This window comes from Schistocerca gregaria, chromosome 2 (assembly GCF_023897955.1).
Source record: "Schistocerca gregaria isolate iqSchGreg1 chromosome 2, iqSchGreg1.2, whole genome shotgun sequence".
NCBI classification, from domain to species: Eukaryota; Metazoa; Arthropoda; class Insecta; order Orthoptera; family Acrididae; genus Schistocerca; species Schistocerca gregaria.
In genome coordinates, this window is record NC_064921.1 from 597223393 (window position 1) to 597249855 (window position 26463).

General features: G+C 37.7%; 1 protein-coding gene across 1 annotated transcript in view; it reads left to right on the top strand.

Moving 5' to 3' along the window:
• Window positions 1-26463, top strand: part of LOC126334521 (integrator complex subunit 13) — a 132995-nt gene that overhangs the window by 22911 nt on the left and 83621 nt on the right. The window contains exon 5 of the mRNA XM_049996873.1: window positions 12402-12492. Coding sequence (XP_049852830.1) covers window positions 12402-12492 — 91 coding nt within the window. The remainder of the gene's footprint in view (window positions 1-12401; window positions 12493-26463) is intronic.

A 26463-nucleotide genomic window follows, 5' to 3' on the forward strand; every position in this document is an offset into this window, starting at 1 on the left:
CTTTGTGATAGTGACATTTGCATGATTGTAGTAACAGTCCCACATTTGATATTTTTTTATGACATTGGACATACTCTACAAAGAGCCAGCTGGAATGCTTGAACTGCTAATGTGCGCATCAGAATAAATACAGAGAAGAGAACTGACAAAGTAGTACAGGATGCAACACAAACAATTATTCACACTGCAGATACTACAGTGCCATTCTCTTTTGGCCCTCCTAGACAAAGCTTATACCACGGTGGTACAAAGAGGTTGCAGAGGACACTGAGAGTGGTGTGACAACATAAATGCCAGCACTGTACTGACCATTAAACGTTATTAAAAGATTATGGGCAAAATCATGTTACTTATGTGAATAACAGAAAAAAACAATGTTGGGGAATAATGTTTCTTCCATAAAAGGACATATCGTGACTTTCCAAATGTGAGTCAAATTAAAGTGTATGGGTGGCCATTAATTCATCAGTAGAATCGAAGGAATCCTTCAGAAAAGAGAAATTTACAGCAATATTATTGACATTGCTGAACTTCTGGAACTGTACTACGCAAAAATGTCTGCATCTGATAAACAATATCCTGATATCCTGACTTCATTCAAGACTGCCTCTTAACAGAGTGCAATAGTCTCTCCATTAATTCAAAAGAACTATATACTTACAACATCCCCTTTACAGACAGGGAACTTAAAAAAACACTTTAAATTAGTGTAGGGATATGCACGCAGGACTACACAACATACATAATCACATGCTTCAACATCTTGAACATAGTAAAGAAAATCCATCTTAATTTTTTGACAGGATATGGCAAGACAGCAAATTTACATACCAATGTAGAGTATCATAATACTTACGCCAAAACCAGGACAACACACAAAAAGTAGAAACTGCTGTAGACTAGTCAGTCTAACAACTAATTGGTTTAGTAGTTCGAAAGGATGGTCCATGGATGGCTTAATTGATGTTTGGAATCTAGAAATCTTCTTTCCTCATTTCAATGAGGCTTCTGAAGATCCCAAACCAACATTGATTATCTCATACAGTTACAAATTTTCGACTATACAGGGCAACTTGTAAGTAACCATAAAAAAGTTCCAGTTAAGACCCTGTTAAAAACCTGCATAATACCAACTTTGAAATCATTTCTTTAAAGAAAAATGCTTGATTGCAATACATTTTTTTCTTTCCCAGAGAACTGAAGGGTGGCCTCCTGACTCCCTTGCCCTGTGGGCATGGGTGCCTTGTATACAGGCCTATTTTGCTAAATGGGAGAAAAGGCTGGAAATGGATTCGAAGATGGGTAAATCTGCTAGAAGCTAGAGGTAAAAGATCTGTGACAGTGTAGGTTTTAGTGGTGGAAAGAACACATGAGAACAAGCAAGGCAAGTTGGAATGTGCTGTCTGTAGTAGTATTTCAGCTCCACTCTCAAGAAGCAGTTACACATAATTCTCGTCCCTATGCTGAGACTTACCGTGTGCTAATGGTTCACAGCCACTGTTCCATGGGATTGGATAACAGAAATCCTAGCACTGTGGTGGCCCCTTTAATGAACCTGTGACAGAACCATTGCCCTTTGTGCAAGTTGGAATAAGGCCTGCACACGTTGTAAGTGAGACAGATGTGGCAGTTGTCTTGGAGAATGTTCCACATGGTCATCTGACCTACTCCATGCTTGTGGGCTACCTGCTTGGCGACCGACAAAGGCCTTTTGTACCTGCCCTCAAGTGGGTGTATCTTCCATGGAAAGCATTTCTGGCAATAGGTCCATATGACCATTTTTACTTCTTATTCGCATGGGGGTTGTTTCCCACAGTTTGTCCCAATATAGCAAAATCACCTTGTACATGGCATAGTAAACACCAAAATTCAATTGCTGTATTTTGATTTACGAATGTGTTAACACAACATGGCAATGTAAGATGTTATAAACACTCACAAGTTGAATTTTTGCAGAAATTTGTTCATCTTTTATAACATTTTCTTATCACTTTGATTGTACTGAATACACACAACCCTCAGCATAGAACATGTGCAGGGTAATGGAGTTACACAGGGATTAGTTTGAACACTTCACTTTTTGTAGCTACAATAAATGACATAGTAGACATGATGATACATACAGTCACACCATCATTACACTTCAACAACCGTTGTTTAAATTATAGTTCCACATCATTATGCACTGCTGAATGCCAACTCCAGACAGCTATAAATGTTGTTGTTGTTGTTGCTGCTGCTGTGGTCTTTAGTCCATTGACTAGTTTGGTGCAGCTCTCCATGCTATTCTATCCTGTGCAAGCCTCTTCATCTTTGGATGACTACTGCAACCACATCCATTTGAAACCACTTAATTTCTTAGTCTCCCTATGCAGTTTTTATTCTCCAAACTTTCCTCTAATAATAAATGGGTGATTCTTAATGTCTCAGACAGTGTGTCATCAATAAATCACTTCTTTTAGTTAAATTTTCTACTAATTTCTTTTCTCCGCAGTTCTCTTCAGCACCTTCTCATTAGTTATATGATTAACCCAGATTAACTTCCAGCTATACACAAGTCTCAGAAATGGGTGCAAAACTGTGGATACAACTTCTCACCAGCTAAATCTCTTGTCATGAACACTTGTAAAATATGGTCTACCCATCATCTCCCAGAACTATAGTTAGATACAAACTGCTGGAGGTAATGGACCAGTATCATTTTCTAGGATTTATTTTTGATAATGAGCAGTTACCATGTTAACTGCAAATAAGATAACTTGAGATAGCCTGCATGAAGAAACTCAAGAAGCTCCGTTTCATGTGTAACTTTTCCTTGGTAGCAGATTGAACTGGTTTAGATACATTTTATAAAATACTGCTTTCATCCCTTTTAGATGATGATGAAGGCATAGTTTAGTGGTCAGGAGCACTGCTCACCTTGAGTTTGTTAGACCCTGTCCACCAGAACAGAATACATTTCATAAATTGGGATTTCTGCAGGAGCTCCATCAAGAGCCTCTTTGTGGAAATGGGAATAACCCTACAAAAATATGATGCCAGGCTTAATTTAATTACCTACACAATTATGATTAAGCAGATGTCAAGTCACCCCTGTCATCCCATCCTGTTCAAGAATTCAAAGACCCAGCTATTAATGAACCTTAGAGCAGGATGACCAGTGTTGTACCATAGGTTGCTGAAGGACGAAAGTGTTCCCAGTGATTGAAAAAAGAAAATGCGCAGTCATTCCAGTTTTCTAGAAGTGTCTTTGAATCTGCATAAAAACCTATAGGCCTGAATCACTAGTGGATAACATTGGAATTTCCATGAGGCTGTTCACAGACAATGCTGTTATACACAAAGAAGTCACAACACTAGAAAATTGTAGCAAAATGCAAAAACATCTGCTGAGGATTAACTCTCATTACAGGTATGTAAATAGGCATAAATACCCATTATTTTCCTATTACATGATTGCAAAACAATCACTGGAAACAGCTATGCGCATTAAATATCTGGGAATATGTGTATGGATTAACTTAAAATTGAAAGACCACATAAAGTTAATTGCAGTTGAGGGAGGAGCCAGACTTAAATTTCTTGGAAGAATCCTCACAAAGGGTAGACCACTAACAAAAGAGGTAGTCTACAAAACACTCGTTTGACTAATACTTGAATATTGATTTTGAGTCAGGGATTGATAGAGGAAGAAAATAAGATCTAAAGATCAGTGCATTTTATCACAGGTTCATTTAGTAGGTGTGAATGTGTTGTGGAGATGCTCACATAACTTCAGTGGCAGATACTATAAGAGATGCATTTTCAATCATGGTCTGGTTTGCTGTTAAAATACTGAGAGAGTGGATTCCTTGCAGAGTCAACCAATATATTACTTCCTCCTGTGTGAATGTCCTGAAAAACCATGAAGGGAAAATTAGAGGAATTTCAGCTCAGAAGTAGAAGTAGTACACTAAGTACTCTCCACTACTCTCCTTCTGGTTGACTGCAAGAAATTTATCTTCCCCGAATAACCTAAATGCAAAAACTACCAGTTAACCCCCGACCTCCCTCACTCCCCTCGTGACTAGTACTAAGGATGTGTCCATGGTGTGGCACCAAAGACAACATGGATCACAATTTTTGTCCCTCTATATTTTATTCAGTCATCAAAGATTCTTTTACAAAGGTAGTTTGAAAGAAAATGAGTGATCAGCTATGCATAATACGCATATCTTGCCTGTGGATGGAATCAGACATTGTTCACTGCAAAAAGAATGTGGTATTTTTACTATGTAATTAATAACCATAAATAGAGGACTAAAAACTGGTACAGCTTTTCTTCAACAGAATTATCATTGTGTGGAGTGACTTTTTGAGTCCATTGCAAACAATGGATTAATGCTCTCCAAGATGTACACTGATCTGTCCATCTATGATGAACCATATTCCCTTTACAGCAGGGAGACGTCCATCATTTTCCTGTGGACACTGAGCCATGTAGATATCCCCTGTAATGAACTGGCAGACAAGACAATCAAAGAAGCAATGTGGATGTAAACACTGGAACTAGACATCATAAGTACAAATATAACAGAGACATAGCATGTCACATCCTGTAGAAATGGGAAGAAGAATAGCAAAACAATATAAAATGCAAAAAATTACAAACATTGTAAAATACCATGTTGTGTAATCGATATTGGGAAGGTAGAGTAAGTGTTGGCTTAATCGTTTGTTCACACAGCATCAGCCTGACACTGTACTTCACACAAGCAATGGTCTTGTATGAAGCATGTGACCGCAGTGTGAGTGCCTTGTGATTTGACCTAATTTGGTAATGTTCACATACAGGCTCATTAGCTATCAGAGAGAATCTTCCATAAACTTGAGGAATGCTTTAAAGAGGGGACGTGCCCTAAAATGGGACACACACAGTCTGGTGTGACTGTCGGAAGAAGAACAGTATTGAGAAGATAGTTTTGGGATCACAAGAGCACAGGCAGCTGATTAGTAGAGCTACATAGACTGCATACAATAATACACAGCAATAACAGGCCTTGAAATAGAGCAACTCTCTTCAGTTGTGGCAGAAGAAGACTTCCATCGAATATTGGTTATCCGGGGTTTGCCTTAGCCCTGAGTTTCCTTGAGAGTTATGCCAACTTCTGTGTCCCTGAAATCCCACTTAGCTTGTAGTTAATTTACTAGGTGGAGACTTGCAGGCTGCCCACGAGGAAGTCGCTCTTTGATTGCATCAAACTAGATAAGCACTTGGTCAGTCAAAACGTGTCCTCCTCACTCTCTTTTGGGACACGACAACTGCCAAGGTTGGTATATATCTTTATGAAGTTCAAGAAGAGAAGCTATTGCCACATGCTATCTTGATAGTTGAACATACCATACTTACTAATGAATTTGTACTACAGAAGAAGAATCCTTCACAGTGTATCTGTAGAGCAGATCATCACAATTTTAAATATTGCACAGCTGTTGAAGATGCGCGATATCGGTTGAAGCCAGCTACCACAGATTCGTGCAGATTATGTAATGACCATAATCCATGTGTTACATTTGCTATAAAGATGGGAATTTTGTTACCAGATTTAAAGTTAGCACTATTAGATGTTGGGGCAGGAGGCACAGCTGCAAGGGTTGAATCCAACATAAAGAACAAGATTTGTGGCTGTTCCTATTCTTGAATGTAATAGGTATAAACTACATATAGTATCTCACAATTTTAACTTTTTGCACAAATTTTTTAATTTTACCTCCATGACAGCTAAATTTCATCACTTAAGGTAATCACACAAGTACTGAGTGTAATGCATTTATAACATTCTTATCATTGAATATGTGTGTGTGTGTGTGTGTGTGTGTGTGTGTGTGTGTGTGTGTCAAACACTGTGAGTAACCATGTAGTTAATTCCCTTTAAAATCACAATCACCACCACATAATCAATGAACTTCTAGGCAACTAAGTTAGTACAACCAGTGTGCTTTTCTTCCTTTTCCTTTTTTATTTTGTTTTGTTTTTATTTTTTTTAAACTGTGCAATCGACTGCTGTGTGTTTCACGGTTATCTCCATGACATCAAACTATTCCTTCATCATGCTGAATATGGCTGTTGATCAATGTTCCTATGATGTTTTAACTATCTAGTTTGTTTTCATAATAATCAGTCATTTTGTCGAAGCTACAAGCTACACTGATTGACAGGTGCTGGATTTATACTTGTGGGGAATAGGGTTTAAAGTTCCATCCAGATTTATGTTTCTATGAGCTCCCTAAATCAGTGTATGCTGGAGTGGGCTCCTTTGGAAAGAACATGAGCATTACCCTTTCTCATATCCATCTTATCAGTTATTTTATTTGGCCTCTAATGACATTGTTGTCTGTGGCCTTAAAGCTCCGTTGTTCCTTCATCACATGTTACAGGTAAAATCCACTTGATTAACCTAACAAGATCTATTAATGTAAGTAAATAAGTAAACACCATAAATTTTGTAAAATTTGAATGCATTGCACACAGATCAAAATAGTGCAAGTTCAGTACCACACTAATAGTATCTTGCTGTGAAACTACACAGTAATCAGCTACAGATAGTGTTGTCAATAGAATCATAATCATCTTTGCACAAGTTAGTGTCGATACATTCATTCAGTACACATTTCTATCTCCTCGACAACAGCCGTACTCTGCAAATCATTGTCAAGTGCATGTCAGAGGCTACTTCACATTTTACCGCATACTCTCTTAGGGTTTCTTTCTCTTCCATTTGTATGTAGATCACAGGAAGAATGACTGCTTAGTTACATCTGTAATTAATGTAATCTAGTCTTCACAGACCTTACAGAAGCAATATGTAGGAGGCTGTAGTATATTACTATGTTCCTCACTTACTACTGTTTCCTTAACCTTTCATCTGATAGTCAATGTATTATCTCAAAGTGTCTGCCTATTCATGTTTTTTAGCATTTCCCCTGACACTCTCCTGTAAGTCAAGTGAATTTGTCACCATTCATGCTACCCTCTTACAATATGTTCAATATTCCCTGTCAGTCCTATTAGGCATGTGAGCAGTATTCTAGGATGGTTCTATTGAATGTTTTCTAGGGCAGCTCACTGCATATTCCCAGTACCCTACCAATGAAATGAAGTCTGCCATGTACTTTACCTATGATTGAGAGCCTAGGTGCCTACATTTCTGAACACTTAAAGCAAGTTGTCATGCTTTTCATCACTTTGAAATCTTATTAAGATGTGAACAGATGTTTGTGCATCCTTTTTTTCAGATAATAATCCATTATAGATAACTGCAAACAGTATGAGGTTACTATTAATTTTATCTACCAGATTGATAATATACTTCATTTACAGTATGGGTCCCATTACACTTCATTGATGCAGTCCGAAAGTTACTTATACATCTGTCAGTGACATGATGTATTCTCTCCGCCAAGAAATTGACAATCCAGTAATGAATTTCAAACAATGGAAAATCCAGGATGGAATGAAGCCTTCACTGACTGTGATTATCCTCCCAACTATGTACAAAAACAAATCTCTCATGCCTTATCTTTCCAGTCTCCCACCACCTCCCAAAATCCCACTTTCCAGCCACAGAGGAGCATTCCCCTCCTAACTCAGTACCACCCAAGACTGGAGCAACTGAATTACATTGTTCGCCAGGGTTTCGATTACCTCTTGTTGTGCCCTGAAATGAGAAATGTCCTATCCACTATCCTTCCCACCCCTCCCATGGTGGTATTCCACCGTCCACCAAACCTACGCAGTACAGTTGTCCATCCTTACACAGCTCCTGCTCCCAATCCGTTACCTCATCGATCATACCCCTGTAATAGACCTAGATGCAAGACCTGTCCAATCCATCCTCCCACCACTGCCATCTACTCCAGTCCGGTCACTAAAATCACCTATCACATCAAAGGCAGGGCTACCTGTGAAACCAGTCGTTTGGCCTACAAGCTAAGCTGCAACCACTATGGTGCATTCTATGTAGGCATGACAACCAACTAGCTGTCTGTCCGCATGAGTGGCCACTGAGAAACTGTGGCCAAGAAACAAGTGGACCACCCTGTTGCTGAACACACTGCCAAACATGATATCCTTCATTTCAATGACTGCTTCACAGCATGTGCCATATGGATCCTTCTCACCAGCACCAGCTTTTCTGAACTGCGCAGGTGGGAACTTTCCCTGCAATACACCCTATGTTCCTGTAACCCTCCTGGCCTCAACCTTCGTCCTCACCCATCCAGCCCCTTCCCTGTTCCCATTCAAGCACTACACAGCCATCAATCCACCACCATACTCAGTCTTTTTATTTCTCTCCTTTACCACTACTATCCCCCCTCCCCATGTCTCACGTGCCCTCCGTCTAACCTGCAGCACTTTGCTGTCTTCCATCCCTACCATACTATCTCTCCCCCTCCTCTTTCTTACCCCCACCCAGTCGCCAATCCTATCATGCACTGGTGCTACTGCTCACAGTGTGGTTTCAGTTGCCTGAGACTGCAGTCGTATGTGTGAGTTGCATTTGCGTGAGTAGGTATGAATGTCTGTGTATTGTTGATGAAGACCTTAATGGCCGAAAGTTATAAGTGTGGGAGTCTCTATGCTGTGCCTATCTGCGACTCAGCATCTCCACTATATGGTGTGTTACAGTCATGAATTTCCCATGATTGTACTGTCACTATAAGCACTGAAACCAAAAACTTTCCTGGTTTTGGGAAACAATACACCCACCTGATTGCCATGATTCAAGGCTTTAAGGATGTCACATGAGAGAGTTGAGAGTTGGACTATGCAGGTATGATGTTTTTGGAATGCATGCTGGTTGGCATGGAAAAGATCTTTGTGTTAGAGATACCTTATTATATTCAATATCAGAATATGTTCTGGGATTCTACAAGAGATGACCATCAGTGAGAATGGACGGTAGTTTTGTGGGTCACTTGTGCTGCTCTTCTTCACCTGTTTTTCCTTTCAGCTACTGGGCACTATTTTTTTTCTACAAATCTGCAGTGTATTATGATTAAGAGAGGGGCTATCTCAGCAGCAGATTCTGTACAGAATCTGCCACATATTCTGTCGGGTCTTGGGGCTTATTCAGTTCTAGGAATTTCAGTACTTTCTCACTGTGTCTGACCATGATGTCTATTACTCATCTCTGCATTAATGCAAGAATGAACCTGGACAATATCTCTGTCTGTATCTTTCTTTGTAATAGCAAATTTGAAAACCAGTTCTTTTTTCTAAACTTATGGTTACATCAGGGATTGTGTGATACAAATACCCAGTTATACGATTTTGTCCTCCCTGGATATTGAGTCTTGCGCAAATAATCTGAAACAGTTGCTATGTCTGTCATTGAATTTCAGTTTTTTGTCTACTGTGACAAACACACCACCTCTATTTTGCATTAGTCTATCTTTTCAATTTACACTACATTTACTCCCAAAATCTCACTGCTATCAGTTTTGTATTTTAATCAGTTTTCTGTATCTAGTATTAGGTGTTCTCCACTGCTTTTCAGCATTGCGTCGAACTTTGGCACTTTGTTGTGAATGCTTTGACAGTTAATCATTAAGAATTATGGAGGGGGGAAGGGGGATTTTTCATGGGGTCTTATACTGTTATGCTCTGGAACTTCAGGGACTCCATCAATGTCATTATTTGGTTTGAATGAAGAATCACCTAATCTGAAAAAACAGTTGTGTGCGCTCACAGACAGTCAGCTAGTTGTGTAGGAGGAGTACTACATACCTGAGTCATTTAGTGGGATCCCGCAGTTCTCATCCTTATTGTGCAAAGCAAGGGAGTCACAAACTAGCTTGTCAAATCCTTCGAAGTCGCTGATTCGAACCTTCCACTCAACTAAGAACCTGGGGTCCATGATCAGTTTCGGGGACGATGATGATGATTGTCAACTTCATTGAAATTTGATGAACAAGGTCGTTCTTCTTAGCCTTATCTGTCAGTCACTGGAATGATTCGAGCATGATCATGCAACTTGGATGACAGGCGTTGTTCATTCCCATGTGGACCATGATCTGCAGCTGGTTTGCTTCCTGTTTACTGAGTGGCTACTGGAAGAGTCTCTTCGACATGTTGCATTAGGCCCCAGGCTTAGAGGCTTAAAGTACAATATAATCCTTCTTAAACTCTGCTGACTTGGATACTCACCCAAGACATGCAGGTATTCATCAGTCACAGTAATAAATAAAGTGATTTGCAATATGGAAAGCAGGCTTGTTCATATGATTCAATAGCTTTTAAATGACTACAAGAAACTGCTTAGTTCAAGGCAGGATGATTGATTAAATTACAATGATACATGGTTGTAAGGTTTTCTGATGTTTACTCAGTGATCAGTGTGATTAATCCAATTAATGCAAGCTCACGTGATGGTAAAATAATTATGAAACAGAGAAATGTGACAATTCTCTCTGAAACACAAAGGAAACTTTAAATCAGTTACATTTGACATAGAAGTCAGTCGGATCAAATGGCAACCGGGATTTGCATTTCTTAAATGTTCCCTCATGATTGCCGCATTTTCACATCCTGTTGTTGTGCAAGCATGTGTTGGCATTCTGCATTGGTCAAAAATTATTAAACCCAGGTTATTTTAACTGTACATACATGACTGAGCTCTTTATCACGGAGGATCATTGGTTATGGGCAGTTGCGGCTCATAATTAAAGACTCTGAGGTGTAGCTGCCCCAAAATATATATTAAAATAAATTTCTCACTAATGTATTACAGAATTTTAATTATCAGAACACATTTCACATATTTCCCACATGCTTTAAATAACACTGGTCAACATTTTTGTAACTATTGATATGTGATATCAAGTGATATTTTTTGAATAGGTAGTAGTTAGTCTTAAGGCTGTGCCTTGAAATTCCGCGTAGCTCTGTGTAATGAGGGTTTTGGGCCTTGGCTTCCTTGGAGTTCAGCTGTTATGAGCACCCTGAAGGCTCTGGTGTTTTAGCTTAAGAGTGTCCTACCAACATAAACAATTTTCATGTTCCACTGCTTACACCATAGGGGAATGAACAGAGTTGCTGAAACTTTGCTATTGACTCCCTGTCTCTGTATATCTCTCATATGCTTTGATGCATCATTAACCGATGTTTAGTATTGTTGCTTTGATAGTGCTTTTGTTGTTTTGATAGTGCTTTAGACAGTTTTTTGTTTCTGTCATTGGCTGCTATATCCACTGTTGGAATAAGTTTTCAAATGTCTCACCAGAGTGTACTAGAGTATGGTAACATAGGAATCACCACCTAGCAAGAGTTTCATGAGTGATAAGAGGAAAAAGTGTTTGAAATTTAGCCCGTGCATGAAATATGCCCCGTTACTTTAGTTTCCTTGCTTGCTGACTGTAGTAATGTTTGTTATTAGTAAGTTTCTTTTTGTGAGTTTATTGTGCATGAGTTTAGTGAGTTTTACGTTCTTGTGAATAATAACAGCTTACCACGAATTTGAAAACAACACAATATTAATTCAGTGTGCAACTTATCACACAAAATTTTGGACATGTGGTTATGATGAAAGTGAAGTAACTTGATGCACCAGACATTATGTAAACATGAATCGACAACAAAAACAGTGTAAATCTAGGCAAGATATACTTGCAATTTTAACAGAGAAATGTACAATGCAGCTGAGTGGTTGTGTGTCATATCACTTAAAATGCATATTTTTTTATACACAAATATAAATACGATGTGTAAATTACCATGGCAGTTGCTTGAGTTGCTCATGTCAACCAGTCACAGCAAAAGATTCGTGATGTCATGGAAACATTGCTGTTTCATCATGTGTTTGCTGTTTCATCGTGCTGTGGTTTGAGCACACAGAACTGCAATGGCTGCTTACTTAAATTTGTTTATAAAGAAACAATAAATAATTATTTTGATTTTGAATATTTAGTTAGCTGTTAGGAAAAAACATCTATATAGTAATAAATTTTCACTTCTATATCGTTATTTGTTTCTAAACTTAATGCGACACTTCCTAACCGTTATTATTGAATCTTACCCATAATGTTTTATATCTTACTTTTCCATTGTCCTAAATATTCAGATTTTGAATAGCCATCAATGTAAAATGTTTGAATTGCTTCACAGATATTCTAAATGTTAAGAGAAATAATTTATCAAATCTACATAGGAAACAATTGAGAAAAGGAGTATTAATTATCAGGCATTGCTGCTGCTGGTTTTTTCTGATCTATGGTCAACAATGTCATTTGTGATCAAAAAACTTTCTGAAGTAAAATTTCTGTTACAAATTGTTGCAAGTTATATGGACTGTTCATGAAAATTTAATTGCATAAATTTTACATATCTTGTCAAAATTTTCTGAACCCATACTTGTTTTCAGCTTAATCACTGTTCATCATTGCCACTTGGTCATCATCAATGTCTACCCAAACAATGTAGAAAGTCAAGTGACAGGACATCCTCCTAGAGATGTAAGTGTCTGATGAAAGCAGTATCAATTAAAATAAGATGCATTAGGTAACCATGCTAAGTTATCAGTTCTTTTGGAGCAAATGTCGTGGGTCTTTATCAGTGGGTCACCTTTATCCAGTTTTGTAAGATTTGGTACTTTAAGGAAATCCCCCTGTCCATAATTTTGCATACAGCATTTTGGAATTTCAAAAAAAAAATATTAGTTTTGATACTAACAGGCATAAAAAGAATGCCATATGTTTCTCATGTGATATTTTTACTACAATGGATAAAGACAATATTATATGCTTTTTATGTGATATTTTTGGTTTCATCAGACTAGTTCAGTCAAGAATCTGAACTCTTCGAATATGTTAAGATTGTTGATAGAATAAATTATTTCTACATTATGGTGTTATGTTATTGTATTGAATAAATACATCTTTCATTTATTAATTTGTACTGTACAGAATTGCAACCTTAACAAGAATAAGATTCAGTGAATTACAGATAATTCTATTATGCACTTAGTGATTTACTTGCTTAAGAAGAATATCTTGTATACACTATATTAACCCCTTAACTGCTCTGAACATGTTTACGCATGCTACCAACATGTTCAGAGCCCACCAGGACAGGTACAAAGGCGCGCACATTAACACGTCCAGAGCAGTTAAAGGGTTAAAGACAGCTATACACTTCCAAAATGTTGTATGAAAGTGGCTAAGTTAACTATAAGGAATTTTTGAAGAAACTGAGGAAATTGTAAAATAATCATATTTATTAATTGGCACCAAATGAAGAAATGATAGGCTAGAAGCAATGAGTGCAAGCACCCCTATGGATTCCACAGCTTCCCCCAAATTGTTGTACAAGGTATCAAAGCATGATTGGTTGACCTTGTGGATACATTACTATGTGTAATTGATGTTCATTGCTCACTAATTGCAGTAATTTGGTTTGAATGTGTTGTAGGTGTTAAAGTAATAATGCAACTCAGAGACAGGTTTGGTAATGGTTGGTTCCATGATGTGAGGCTGTCTTCTGTGAAGAGTACTGTATTGCTACCATTTGTGCAATATTATTACACAGTGCATATCGAGAAATGCAGCAATTGTAGGAAAGTTATAACTGATTATTAATTCCAGTCATAGTTTTGAGATAACATAGATGATTACCACTTTTGGCCATTATAAACTATCATCACATCTTTTTGGCTTAATTACAGTGTAACTCACGAACTTCCACACCATGTGTGACAGTTTCAGCATTAAAATATGGGGACGTTATAGTTGAACTTCCACTACTTAAGAAGATCCCCATAAAAAAATGAGTGATCATATGACAATGAAAGTTTGTGGAAACATTTGTAAGGACATGTGGAAGAGCAATATTAAGTAAGTCATTGAAAGAAACATGTTTTAATTTCCAAATGAGAGGGTAATATTTGTTAATTCCTTACCACATTCACGTTCGAGGTTACAAATGTTACTGAATGTGATGACCATCAGTGTCGAAGACAGCCTGGAAGTTTGTACAGATATCATATCACAGTTGTCTGCTGCTCTTTTCCAATGATGGACCATGGAATGTTCAGCTGTTGTGACAGCTCATGCACTGCTTGAAGATTGCATATTGCATCCAGCATTCTCAGCCATGGTAACAATTTGTGGCACAATTGGTTGTTGGTCTCTCCCAGGAGTGATTCCCAAATCACCAGTTAATTTGAACTTCTGAAACACATTCTGTGTACAGAAAGGGGATGCCTCCGAACTTCTTTAATGTGTCAACAATTGCAAAGAGCAGCAGTACTATTGCTACTGTTTAGAAAAAAACATGGCTCTGAGCACTACGGGACTTAACATCTGTGGTCATCATTCCTCTAGAACTTAGAACTACTTAAACCTAACTAACCTAAGGACGTCACACACATCCATGCCCGAGGCAGGATTCGAGCCTGCGACCGTAGCAGTCGCGCAGTTCCGGACTGAGTGCCTAGAAGCGTTAGACCACCGCGGCCGGCTACTGTTTAGAGAAAACAGCTTTACAAGTTTAGCCCTGCTCACCTTGTCCAGACCTATGTTTTATTGTCTGCAGCTGTAACACACACTGATGCACGTGTTTCAACCCTGTGTCACTGAACCAGTACCAGACCTAATGGAAAACCATGCCACCAACACTACTAACAATGCAAATTGTGCAGCGCACAGTCTGAACGTCAGTCCTATAAAGTTGGGTACCAATAGGATAAATAGTCTTCCATGTACACTGTATCAGGTAGTGAAAGTTTAATTATTATTATCCAGTATGTCAGCTACAACCTATGTATTGTACAGTATTGTACTTCATCGTAATTCTACATTGAGTATACTACAGTTCCGTGCACAATACAAATTTAGTCTTCCGGTCGCAGTGTAAAACTTGTTAAAAATCCTAATGGTGCTACTTTTACCTGAAAGTAGACATGATGCTAGTACCAGAAATGATATGCTAGTGATCAGTTAACATATAAATGAATTGCAGTGTATCTGAGTGGTGATAATATTAGTTTTGGTTTATTAGTGTATCATCATAATTAACAAACCAGTGCAGTCATCTGTATGACACACTGAAAGTACTTAATATAGATTGTGAATAGTGAGCATTGTTTCTGGTGTTACTTTGTTCTCAGTGTTATGCCTTAACATAAATTACAATGCTACCAAATCAGGAAAGTAACAAAAAATTGATGCAAGTCTTTTGTAGCTAACACAAAGCAGAATTTTGTTCTGTGTGTCATGAAAAAATGTAGAAGTTCGAAACACCCGCCACTTTAAACTGTGATGTTAAAAGTGTCTGCATTATAACCTACTTTTGAACTTTAGCCAACAAAGAAACATACACATTTCTTTGATCTAAAGTGACTGAGTACTATGCTCCATTAAGTGGGGTTATCTTAATACAGGCCATTTAACTGCCCACAATTAAAATGGCACCAGATCATCGAGTGTTGTGGTCATGCACTTTTTATTTTGAAAACACTTTCGTACGCACATTATCTTTCCTAGATGGACTTCTCCAGATGATGTGCAATACCAGTAACTGAAAATTGATTTCATTTTTAAATTTATAATAAAGCTATTTCAAATTATCTCTGATAAAGTTGTTTATTTGGAGACAGTTCACTGTGGAATAAAATCTATTAGATAATTTCACAATATTGCATTTTGAGGCAGTATTTACCATTTTTATTTATTTAGTTATTACACCATCGTTCCAACTGTGAGAATTTCACTTGGATGTAGTGTGTGTCAATTTTTACATTGTCAGTGACAAGTACGTATACACTATGTTTAGAGGTAAAGATTAGAAAGTTATGTAACTGCTACCATGATGCGTAACACAACATGATGAAATGAGAAACCTTAGGCCTACAGATTACAAAGTATAAAACTTAGTAAATTAAATACGAAAAGGTCGTATAACCCAGAGAGTTAAATAGAAGCAGTTAACACTAAAAGAGTAACAGACATGACAAGAATTTACAGCTTAATGTACAATTTATATGATAATACATCTTATTTTATTTTAAGGCAGTTTCTCACTGTGTTTCTTAAACTCTTCCGAACTGTAAAATGACATAGCTAAAAGAAATTTCACATTTTATTTCTGGAGGAAGAGCAGTAAATATCTTTATACCAAAGCACTGTACACCCTTCTGCACAACTTTCAAATTTTTACCTTCAGTGTGGAAATCATGTTTTCTCCTTCTGTTGTACTGATGGTATTCACTGTTACATTTGTATAAATCAGTGTTTTTACTTATGAAACATATGAGTGATTATATGTATTGAGAAGTTGTTGAAAGAATTCCCAGATTCTGGAATGGGCTTCTGCAACTGCATTTAGGGTCTACACCACACATCACTCTTACAACACACTTCTGAGCAATGAATATTTTCTTTGCAAGACGTTGATTTCCCCAGAAATTCTTTTCTAATTCTTAAGTTTGCACAGTCAGAGATGATTCGCATTGCAAAAATTGAAGAGCTCAGTTTCTTGTAAAGATCTAAAATGTGATGGGACCAGTTTACTCCTCAGTCAATCTTCATGCCTAGAATCTTTGTTACTTCCACTCTCTCAATGACCTGTGTGGCATATTTAACAGTAATTTCTTCCTCAGTTGCGGCAGTTGGGGTGAATTGAATATAATTAGTCTCACTAGGGTTTGTTGAAAGACCATTTCTACATCTACATCCATACTCTGTAAGCCATCTGATGGTGTGTGGCGGAGGGTATTTTGAGTACCTCTATCGGTTCTCCCTTCTGTTCCAGTCTCGTATTGTTCGTGGAAAGAAAGATTGTCGGTATGCCTCTGTGTGGGCTCTAATCTCTCTGATTTTATCCTCACAGTCTCTCTGTGAGAGATATGGAGGAGAGAGCAATATACTGCTTGCCTCCTCGGTGAAGATATGTTCTCGTAACTTCAACAAAAGCCCGTACTGAGCTACTGAGCATCTCCTGCAGAGTCTTCCACAGGAGTTTATCTATCATCTCTGTAACGCTTTCGTGATTACTTAATGATCATGTAACGAAGCATGCTGCTGTCCTTTGGATCTTCTCTATCTCTTCTATCAACCCTATCTGGTATGGATCCCACACTGGTGAGCAATATTCAAGTAGTGGGCGAACAAGTGTACTGTAACATACTTCCATTTAGTCTGTCATCCTCTGTTGCAGTAAACCATTTCATTAAATCTATAAGAATAATATTAACAGACTCTTGAACATTTTCCCATTTATGACCATTATCCATTATGTTCGTGTCGTCTGCAAAGATGGTAAAATTGCACTGTATCATGGGAGAATAAAGTAAATCATTTATAAATAAAAGGAACAGTAAAGGACCAAGAATAGAGAACCCTGTGGCATTCCACAATTTGTGTCTCTCGATTCTGATGAAATCATTCCACCACACAAATTGTCTGACTTATCTAAGACTACTTTCTGTTTTCTATCTGTTAGGTATGAGTGAAGCCAGTTATTTGCTACACTGCTTATTCCTAGATGGTATGCCTTCAGTAATAGTATTTGGTGGTTCGCAGTGTCAGAAGCTTTAGATAAATCACAAAATAACCCTGTTGTCACCATTTTCTCGTTTAGAGGTTTCAAAACCTTATCTATAAAGGCATATATCACTTGTTCAGTTGACAGGGCTTTGTCAACGGATGTTTGCTAAGAATATTGAATTTATGTGGGTGTTATAAAATTCTAGAATACAAAAGTTTTTCTAGTACCTTTGAAAACACAGTCAGGTGAGATATTGGTCTGAAATTTGTAACATTAGTTTTCTCCCCTTTCTTAAAGACAGGCTTCATGATAGCATACTTTAGTCTATGAGGAACAATTCCTTGCTGCAAAGAGGCATTGAAAATATGACACAGTTTATCACTTACAGAAGTACAACATTGTTTTAACAATTTGCTAAAAATATTGTCTACTCCACAGGAGTTCTTGGTCTTCATAGAGGCAATTGTTCTTTCAATTTCTGATACTGTAATAGGTCTGATATGCATTTGAATGATTTTGTTAGGGACAGCATTTTGCAAAAAGGTCAAGGCATCATTCAGAGAACCCTTGCAGCCTATTTGCTCAGACACAGACAGGAAGTATTTATTAAAGATTTCAGCCATGATCTCAGGATTTTGCACAAGATTCCCTTCGTGTTTGATTTTGAAGTTTTCTATGGGTCCTTTTTTTTATTGTTCCCTGTCTCCTTGCTAAATATTTTCCAGACAGTCTTCATTGTATTATTGTAGTTATTAATTTTTTTACATAGTACAGTGCTTTTGATGTCTGAATAAGTTTCTTTAGGTTGTTACAATACTTTTTATAATGGCTGATTGATTCTCTGTCCCTGGACACTCTGGTTGCAATATAAAGTCCCCTCTTACGTTTACATGACTCTCTAATATCCTTAGTGATCCTTGACTTCTTTAAGGATGAGGAAACATTGTTTCTAACAAACTTTTTAGGAAAAGCTTCTTCAAAGTATGATAGGAATTCATTTATGAATATGTTAAACTTTGTATCAACATCATCTACTCTGTGCACTGAATTCCAGTCTTCATGCTACAGCTAATGGTTAAAAATTTCTAGGGTCCCTTTGTTAATAAGTATGATTGCCTTCCAGAATGGGACTGTTTTTTTTTTAGGTATGTATTCATGTAGAGTGAGGAGCTGTCCATCATAGTCTGATATAGACCAGGGTGACAGTGAAGTTCTGGTATAAACTTACATCTCAAAATGTATTGTCTATCAGAGATTGACAGTCAGATGTGATCCTAGTAGGAAAGTCAACCACCGATGTAAGATTGTAGGAACTCGGCAAATTCTGGAGCTCTACTCTGGTGTTGCATTAAAGTCCACAAGTAAGACAGTGTCATTATTTTTTGAAAATAAGGTTGATAGTAACAATTCCAGGTGCACCATAGAGACTCTGAAATTGGTTCCTGGTGCCGTGTAGACTGTAACCACTATTAACTCTGAACTGTTTAATGTCACTTCTGCTGCACATACTTCAAACTTTTGGTCAGTGCAATATTTCCTTACATCTACAGATCTAAAATTTCCTTTACAAATGTCTGCTTGCGTCTGTGTATGTGTGGATGGATATGTGTGTGTGTGCGAGTGTATACCTGTCTATTTTCCCCCCTAAGGTAAGTCTTTCCGCTCCCGGGATTGGAATGACTCCTTACCCTCTCTCTTAAAACCCACATCCTTTCATCTTTCCCTCTCCTTCCGTCTTTCCTGATGAAGCAGCTGTTGGTTGCGAAAGCTTGAATTTTGTGTGTATGTTTGTGTTTGTGTGTCTATCGTCATGCCGGCACTTTCGTTTGGTAAGTCACATCACCTTTGTTTTTAGATAGATCTGAAAGTTAAGTTATTTTGGACGAAATTAGCTACTCCACCTTTTCCTATGCTATCTCTACAGTAGTAGGTGGCAAGGCTCTAACTTTCCATATGTAACATTCCAATTCTCTCTGTAATATGGTGATTTGAGAAACATAAGATCTGAGCCTTGTTCATAAGGTTTTTGTCATTTATATTAACTTCTAATTGGTCAGTTTGCATCTTATCACAACATGTGAATTTTTCAAGTCCACAGTGAGGCCTCAAGAAATCTGAAGTCACATTTTTTGTAATATGTTTATCAATGAGCTGGCACTCAACATGTCAAAAGACACATTAGTGCTATTGTTTGCAAATAATTTATGCATTATTGCATAACATTTTGGATGAAATGCAAAGAATGTAAGGATTTTGGCAGTGAGTGGCATAAATATACATCTCACCTCAATTGTCATACCTCTTTGCAATAAAAATGTGGGTGCTATTTCTGGCAAACAATTCGAAGAAGGGCTGCCTTTTAAACATCAAGAATAAAACATGTGAAGTTGCATATGACTTCTGTTGTTGTTATGGTCTTCAGTTCGATGAGTGGTTTGATGCAGCTCTCCGTGCTACTCTATTCTGTGCAAGTCTGTTTGTCTCTGAATATATTGCAACATACATTCATGTGAGCCTGCTTGCTGTATCATATCTCAGTCTCCCTCTACAGTTTTTACCACCACATCTCCCTCCAGCACTAAACAGATGATCCCCTAATAACTCAGAACGTGTCCCATCAAGTTATTCTCTCTTTTAATTAAGTTGTGCCACAAATTTCTTTTGTCCCCAATCTCTTCAGTACCTCCTCATTAGTTATGTGATTTACTCATCTATCTTCAGCATTCTACTGTAGCACCACATTTCAAAAGCTTCTAGTCTCTTCTTATCTAAACTGTTTATCATCCATTTTTCGCTTCCAAACAAGACTACACTCTAGACAAGACTTCCTATCACTAACAATCCTGATGGTGGAACAAGTACAACTGAGAATCAAAATAGGCATAGAAATCACCACTTCAATTGTAAGGCTTTATATTTAAAATTCTTGACCAGCTTTGGGCTAAGCAACACACATTATCAACTGCAGTTAGACATGTGCTGCGACCCCAACTGCTGCGAGACTGGATAGAGCGGAGGCAACCATCACAAGCGAGTGCAGAGCATGGAATCTGTGCTTGCTTGTGGTAGCCACGCCCTCCTTATGCAGTCTCACAGAACGTGACTAATTGCACCTAATGGTTGACATTGTGTTAGCCTGAAACTGGTCATGAATTGTAAAAATAAAAGCCTTATAATTAAAGGGGTGACTTCCATGTCTTATCCTATCACTAAATTTACATTTAATGTTAACAAATTTCTCTTTCTTTTCTTGCCTTGCCAGCCTTCATTTTATATCCAATCTTGTTTGGCGACCATTAGTTATTTTATTGGTCAGTTACTAAAACTCATCTGCTACCTTTAGTGTCTCATTTCCTGATGTAATTCACTCAGCATCGCCTGGTTTAAGTCAATTACATTTCATTACACTTGGTTTGTTTCTGTTGACGTTCATCTTATTCCCTTCTTTGAAGAGACTGTCCATTCTATTCAGCTGCTCTTGCAAGGCCTTTGCTGTCTCTGATGGAATTTCAGTGTCATTGCCAATGTGGCGTTCACTGTGTTATTCAGTGGTTTGGTATTTAACTAATTTGTAAATTAAAATGATAATCTTATTTTATTACATTGAGTAATTACTAAATAATTTTTCTCCGGACTAAAGATTTGGTCAAGATGCTAAAGAATTCCAAGTTAACGTCGTGTTAAAGTGGTGTCTGTAAGTTGTGTAAGTGTCACTAAATCACAGTTCATACAACAGATTCTATACAACTAAAATAGAAAGAAACATTCCACATGGGAAAAATTTATTAAAACGATTGATTATGATGGAAGCAGTTATCTTCAGCAAAATGATCATTAAAACCACCGAATATCAGGCGCGCACGACACTGATGTATGTTACCTGAAACAATATTCTTCACAACTCGTGCATAATTACTTTCGGCTCCATACATCAGCTAGAAAAGTTTGTTATAAGGATCGTGCTGTGAGCACTGTTTTTAAAGAACCAGTCTGATTCGAATTATTTTCATTAAAATGAGTTTGGGACCACTGGTGCAGATTTATTTTTACACATTTGTATTACGTTTGACATTTATGTCTGCAGAGTTGCGTAATTTGAATTTGCCGCTGAGATAATTGTTAAGATGGCGGCAGACAATTGATAGAGACTTTCTATTGTTGGAGCAAATAAGTTAAGTATTTGAAATGCTTATACACTTTACTATCGTATTGTGCACTATTTAGACTTCATCAAGCAAACATTTGATTTTTTTTCTAAGGAAAACAGACAAAAACGCGATACAAATCGCTATCATCAATAGCTGCGCTCCTTGCAGCGGAAAGAAATAATTAACACAGATAATGCTTACTGAGAGAGGAATTAAAATTGCAAATAATTATTCACTCATATTTATAATAATAATGAACTCTATTCTCAAGTAATAATTAACAAATAATTACAATTTCTTAACAGTTTGATATGTGTCCACAACCTACAAAAGCCAACCAATAAAAGGTAAAAACAAAAGAAGACAAATGCAGATAATAAAAGGAATTTACAATTTTCATTGTCTTTGTATGATACACATCAATATGTCCAATTACATCATAAAATATTATATAAATAATTAATATTTATCATTGTTTTCACTGTTTTTTTAATACGTCGAATAGATAATGTTTATAATTGCTAGAGGCATAATTTCCTCTCGCCGCACTGTAGCTAAAATTTATCTCGTGGATGTCACACCAAACATCAGGGTCTTTATTTTTTCTTCCCAAACTTTAATTCCTTCTCAGATTTTTTTTTTTGATTTCCTTTACTGCTTGCTCCACATACAGACTGCATAACATTGGAGATAAGCTACAACTCGTTTCTGTCTCTTTTGAACCACTGCTTCCGTTTCACGCCCCTTGACTCTCGTAACAGCCATCTTGTTTTTGTAAAAGAAGAAATATTTTTCTTTCTGTATTTTTACCTCAGCTACCTTTAGAATTTCAAAGAGCGTATTCAGACAGCATTATCAAAAGCTTATTCTGAGTCTAAAAATGCAATAAATATAAGTTTGCCTTTCACTGACAAGTCTTCTAAGAGAAGTAGTTAGGTCACTGTTGTCTCTCATGTTCCTTCATTTCTCCAGAATCCAAACTGATCTTCCCTGAGGTAAGTTTCTATAAGTTTTTCCCATTCTTCTGTAAATTATTTTAGTCAGAATTTGGCAACCTTGAATTATTAAGCTAATAGTTCAGTAAGATTTGCATCTGCCAGCTTTCTCATGAATTGGACTTATTAAATTCTTCTTGAAGTCTCGAGATATTTCGCTTGCCTCCCATGTCTTGCACAATAGGTGAAATACTGTAGTTTTTTCATGGTTGATTCTCCCAAGGATACTACAAGTTCTGAGGAAACATTGTCTGCTACAGGGGTCTTGTTTTGACTTAAGTCTTTCAGTGCTTTGTCAAATTCTTCTCATACTATGATATCTCCCATCTCATCTTCATCTACTTTCTCATCCTTTTCTATAGTATTGCCTTCAAGTTCATCTCTTTTATGTAGCCCTTCCTATACTCTTTCCACCTTCCACCTTTCACCTTTCCCTTCTTTCCCTAGGACCGATTTTCCATATGAGCCCTTGATATTCATACAGCTGCTTCTCTTTTCTCCCAAGTCCTCTTTACTTTCCTACATTTCCCCTAGTCATACATGTTGCTTTGTAGCCTTGCATTTTTTCTCTAGTTCTTCCTCTGTAACAGTTTCACTCCTTCTGTCAATCTCACTTTTTAGAAATGTGTATGCCCTTTCACCTGTTTAATTTGCTTCATTTATTTATTTTCTCCTTTCGTCTGTTAAATTCAGTATCTCCTTTGATATCTAAGGATTTCTCCCAGGAACTCCATTTTTATCTATTCGATCCTCTACTGCTTACACTATTTCATCTCACAAAGTTCACCAGTCATCCTCTATCATATTCCTTTCTCCCGTTTCAGTCAATTGTTCCCTAATGTTCCCTCTGAAACTCTCAACAACCTGTAGTTCTTTCAACTTATCCAGGTCTCATGTCCTTAATTTCCTACCTTTTTGCAATATCTTCAGTTTTAATCTACATTACATAACCAATAAATTGTGGTTGGAGTCGACATCTGTCACTGGAAATCTCTTACAGTTTAAAATGTGGTTCCAAAGTCTCCCTGTTCCCATTATATAATCATTATATAATCAGTTGGAAACTTTCCAGCTCATCTCATATTGATATAAACCTGTCCAGGCGATAGCAATGTCACCTGGCAAGGAATGACTGCTAGTCAGACACACATATGGTGCATGTAATGTCAATGAGCGTGCTGTGCATATGTAGAGCAGAGAAAGCATGTAATCTATCTGAGTTTAACCAAGGGCAGGTTGTGAGCACCCGAAGGCTCGGCACATGCAGTTTGGAAACTACACAACTTGTCAGGTGCTCAAGGAGTGCTGTAGTGAGTGTCTTAAACATGTGGTGAAACCACGTCCAGTTGTCGTGGCGTTGGCCACCCACCCCTCATTACAGATGTCATGTATCGTATGCTGGACAGACTGGTAAAACAGGATAGGCAGTGAACTGTGGCGGAATTATAACAGACTTTAATACTGGCAGAGTGCAAATGTGTGTGAACACGTAGTGCACCGAACACTCCTAACAAAGGACATCTGCAACGGACAACCCAAGCATGTGCTTGTTTTTACACCACAACATGGGCAACTATGACTGAAATGGGCACATGACCATTGGCACAGGACAATGGTGCAGTGACACAGCATTACATGGTCTGATGCAGCCTGATACTTTCTTCATCATATCATCATGGAAGGGCACGAATCCATCTTCTTCTAGGGGAACTGCTCTTTGACACCTGTACTGTGGGGTGGAGACAAGCTGCCAGCAGCTCAATTATGCTATTGGAAACATTTAACGGGGGCATCCATGGGTGCCATGGAACTCGTGCAAGGCACCATGATGGCCAGGGAATATTGTACACTGGTTGCAGACCACGTACACCCTTTCATGACGATCATGTTTTCCGACGACAGTGGCATTTTTCAGCAAGATAATGTGCCATGTCACAAGGCCAGGAGTGATGGGAATGGTTTGAGGAACACAATGGTGAGTTCCAATTGATGTGCTTCTCCCCCAGCTCACCGGTTCTGAACTGTATCAAACACATCTGAGGTGTGACTAAGCGTGTCAACAGACTTCATTGCACCCCTCCCTAGAATTTACAGGAATTGGTGACTTTTGTGTGCGGATGTGGTGCCGACTCCCTCCAGCGACCTCACTGCTTCCGTGCCACAACACATCTCGCTCTTGTCCATCTAAAGGTAGACATACGAGACTGGAATAGAAGGGAGAACCGATAGAGGTACTCAGGGTACCCTCCGCCACACACCATCAAGTGGCTTGCGGAGTATGGATGTAGATATAAATGTAGATTAGGTAGGTGTCCATAATGTTCTGGCTGATCAGTGTATACAACCTTTATTCATTATTATTAAACCAAGTGTAAGCGATGATTGAATTATTCTCTGTGCAAAATTCTACCAGAGAGCTTCTTATTTCATTCCTTTACCGCAGCTCATTTTCTCTTACTATTTTTCCTTCTCTCACTTTTCCTATCATCAAATTCCAGTCCCTCATAACTGTTAAATTCTCCTCTCCCTTAACTATCTAAATAACTTCTTTTATCTCGTCTCCTGAATATCATGAAAGCCAACTTATTTTCCCTTTTTACTCTTTTTGATAGCCTCCTCTAATTCACCCATGATGAATGCTGTTGTAAGATCATTTCTCGCCTATTGGTCTCTTCTGTAAAGCTTGGACATTTTAGATTTTTTGAAGGCCTTCCCATTTAGCAGCAGCTGATGTGGTATTTGGTTCTCAGTGATGTTGTAATGTTGAGTTGCCTCAGTTGGATCATTACTTAGGTGTCTTAAAACAGTGCCTATTTTATGGCTGTCTCTTGTTATATCTAAGTGTTCAACAGTTCTAGTTGTATTTTGTCTCTATTTGCAGTGCAAATAAGCTTCTTTCCAGCTTACACTGTTACTTTACTAAAAGGATTTTTATCAAATAAATTGTGGTATTCTGTAAGCAGAGCATCTTGTCTGACTTAAGACCAGGGAAATGAGGTATCTGCCAGCTGGAAGTTATAGGCATTTTGATATTAAGATGGCCAAATAAAAAGTGAGTGAATGAAAAAATGGGTTTTAATGAACTGAACTGAAACGCTGATCAAGAGGTCATTGTAAGAAATTATAGATAGTAGTAACCATGTGAAAAAGATGACGAAACTAAGAGGAAAAAGGAGGAATACTATTGAATGATGGTGATTATAGGAATATGGAAACACGAAGTAACCCCTTGTAAATATCAAAACCCCTGTAGTGTGAGAAACAGCAGTGATAAGGGCTGACATTCTGACAAGGCAACTTCTGTCCGCAATTAGAAATTACTTGTAGACGTAGCAAAAATACAGGTGGAGAGAACCAACAGGAGTATCCAGTGTAACCAGTGTTGCCTCACCATTTACAAGAATTTTTCCAAACATGAATTACTTTTACTTCCCATAATGTTTTTTTTCTCATAAAGTCACTGGCATGCTGGGACATCAGTGTCACATCCAGGACATAAATAAACCAGTTTCACTGTGAAGTGACATAGATATTTTTTGTGTCAGAGTGATGTGATTCTAATGTCTTTCAGAAGGAAAATCATGAGCGTAAAAAAGAAATAATCGTAAAAAGCTGAAACATTTTGAAAAAAATTTTCAACATCTACAACTGTGATTCAAAATGTAACAGCAAACTACTTGTTGCCAAGCATATATTTCACTTAAAGATACATACACTATGTCATTTTTCAATATAATTACCATCCTTTTTAATACACCTCTCATACCATTGCACAAACTTTTCTATTTCATTCAAATAA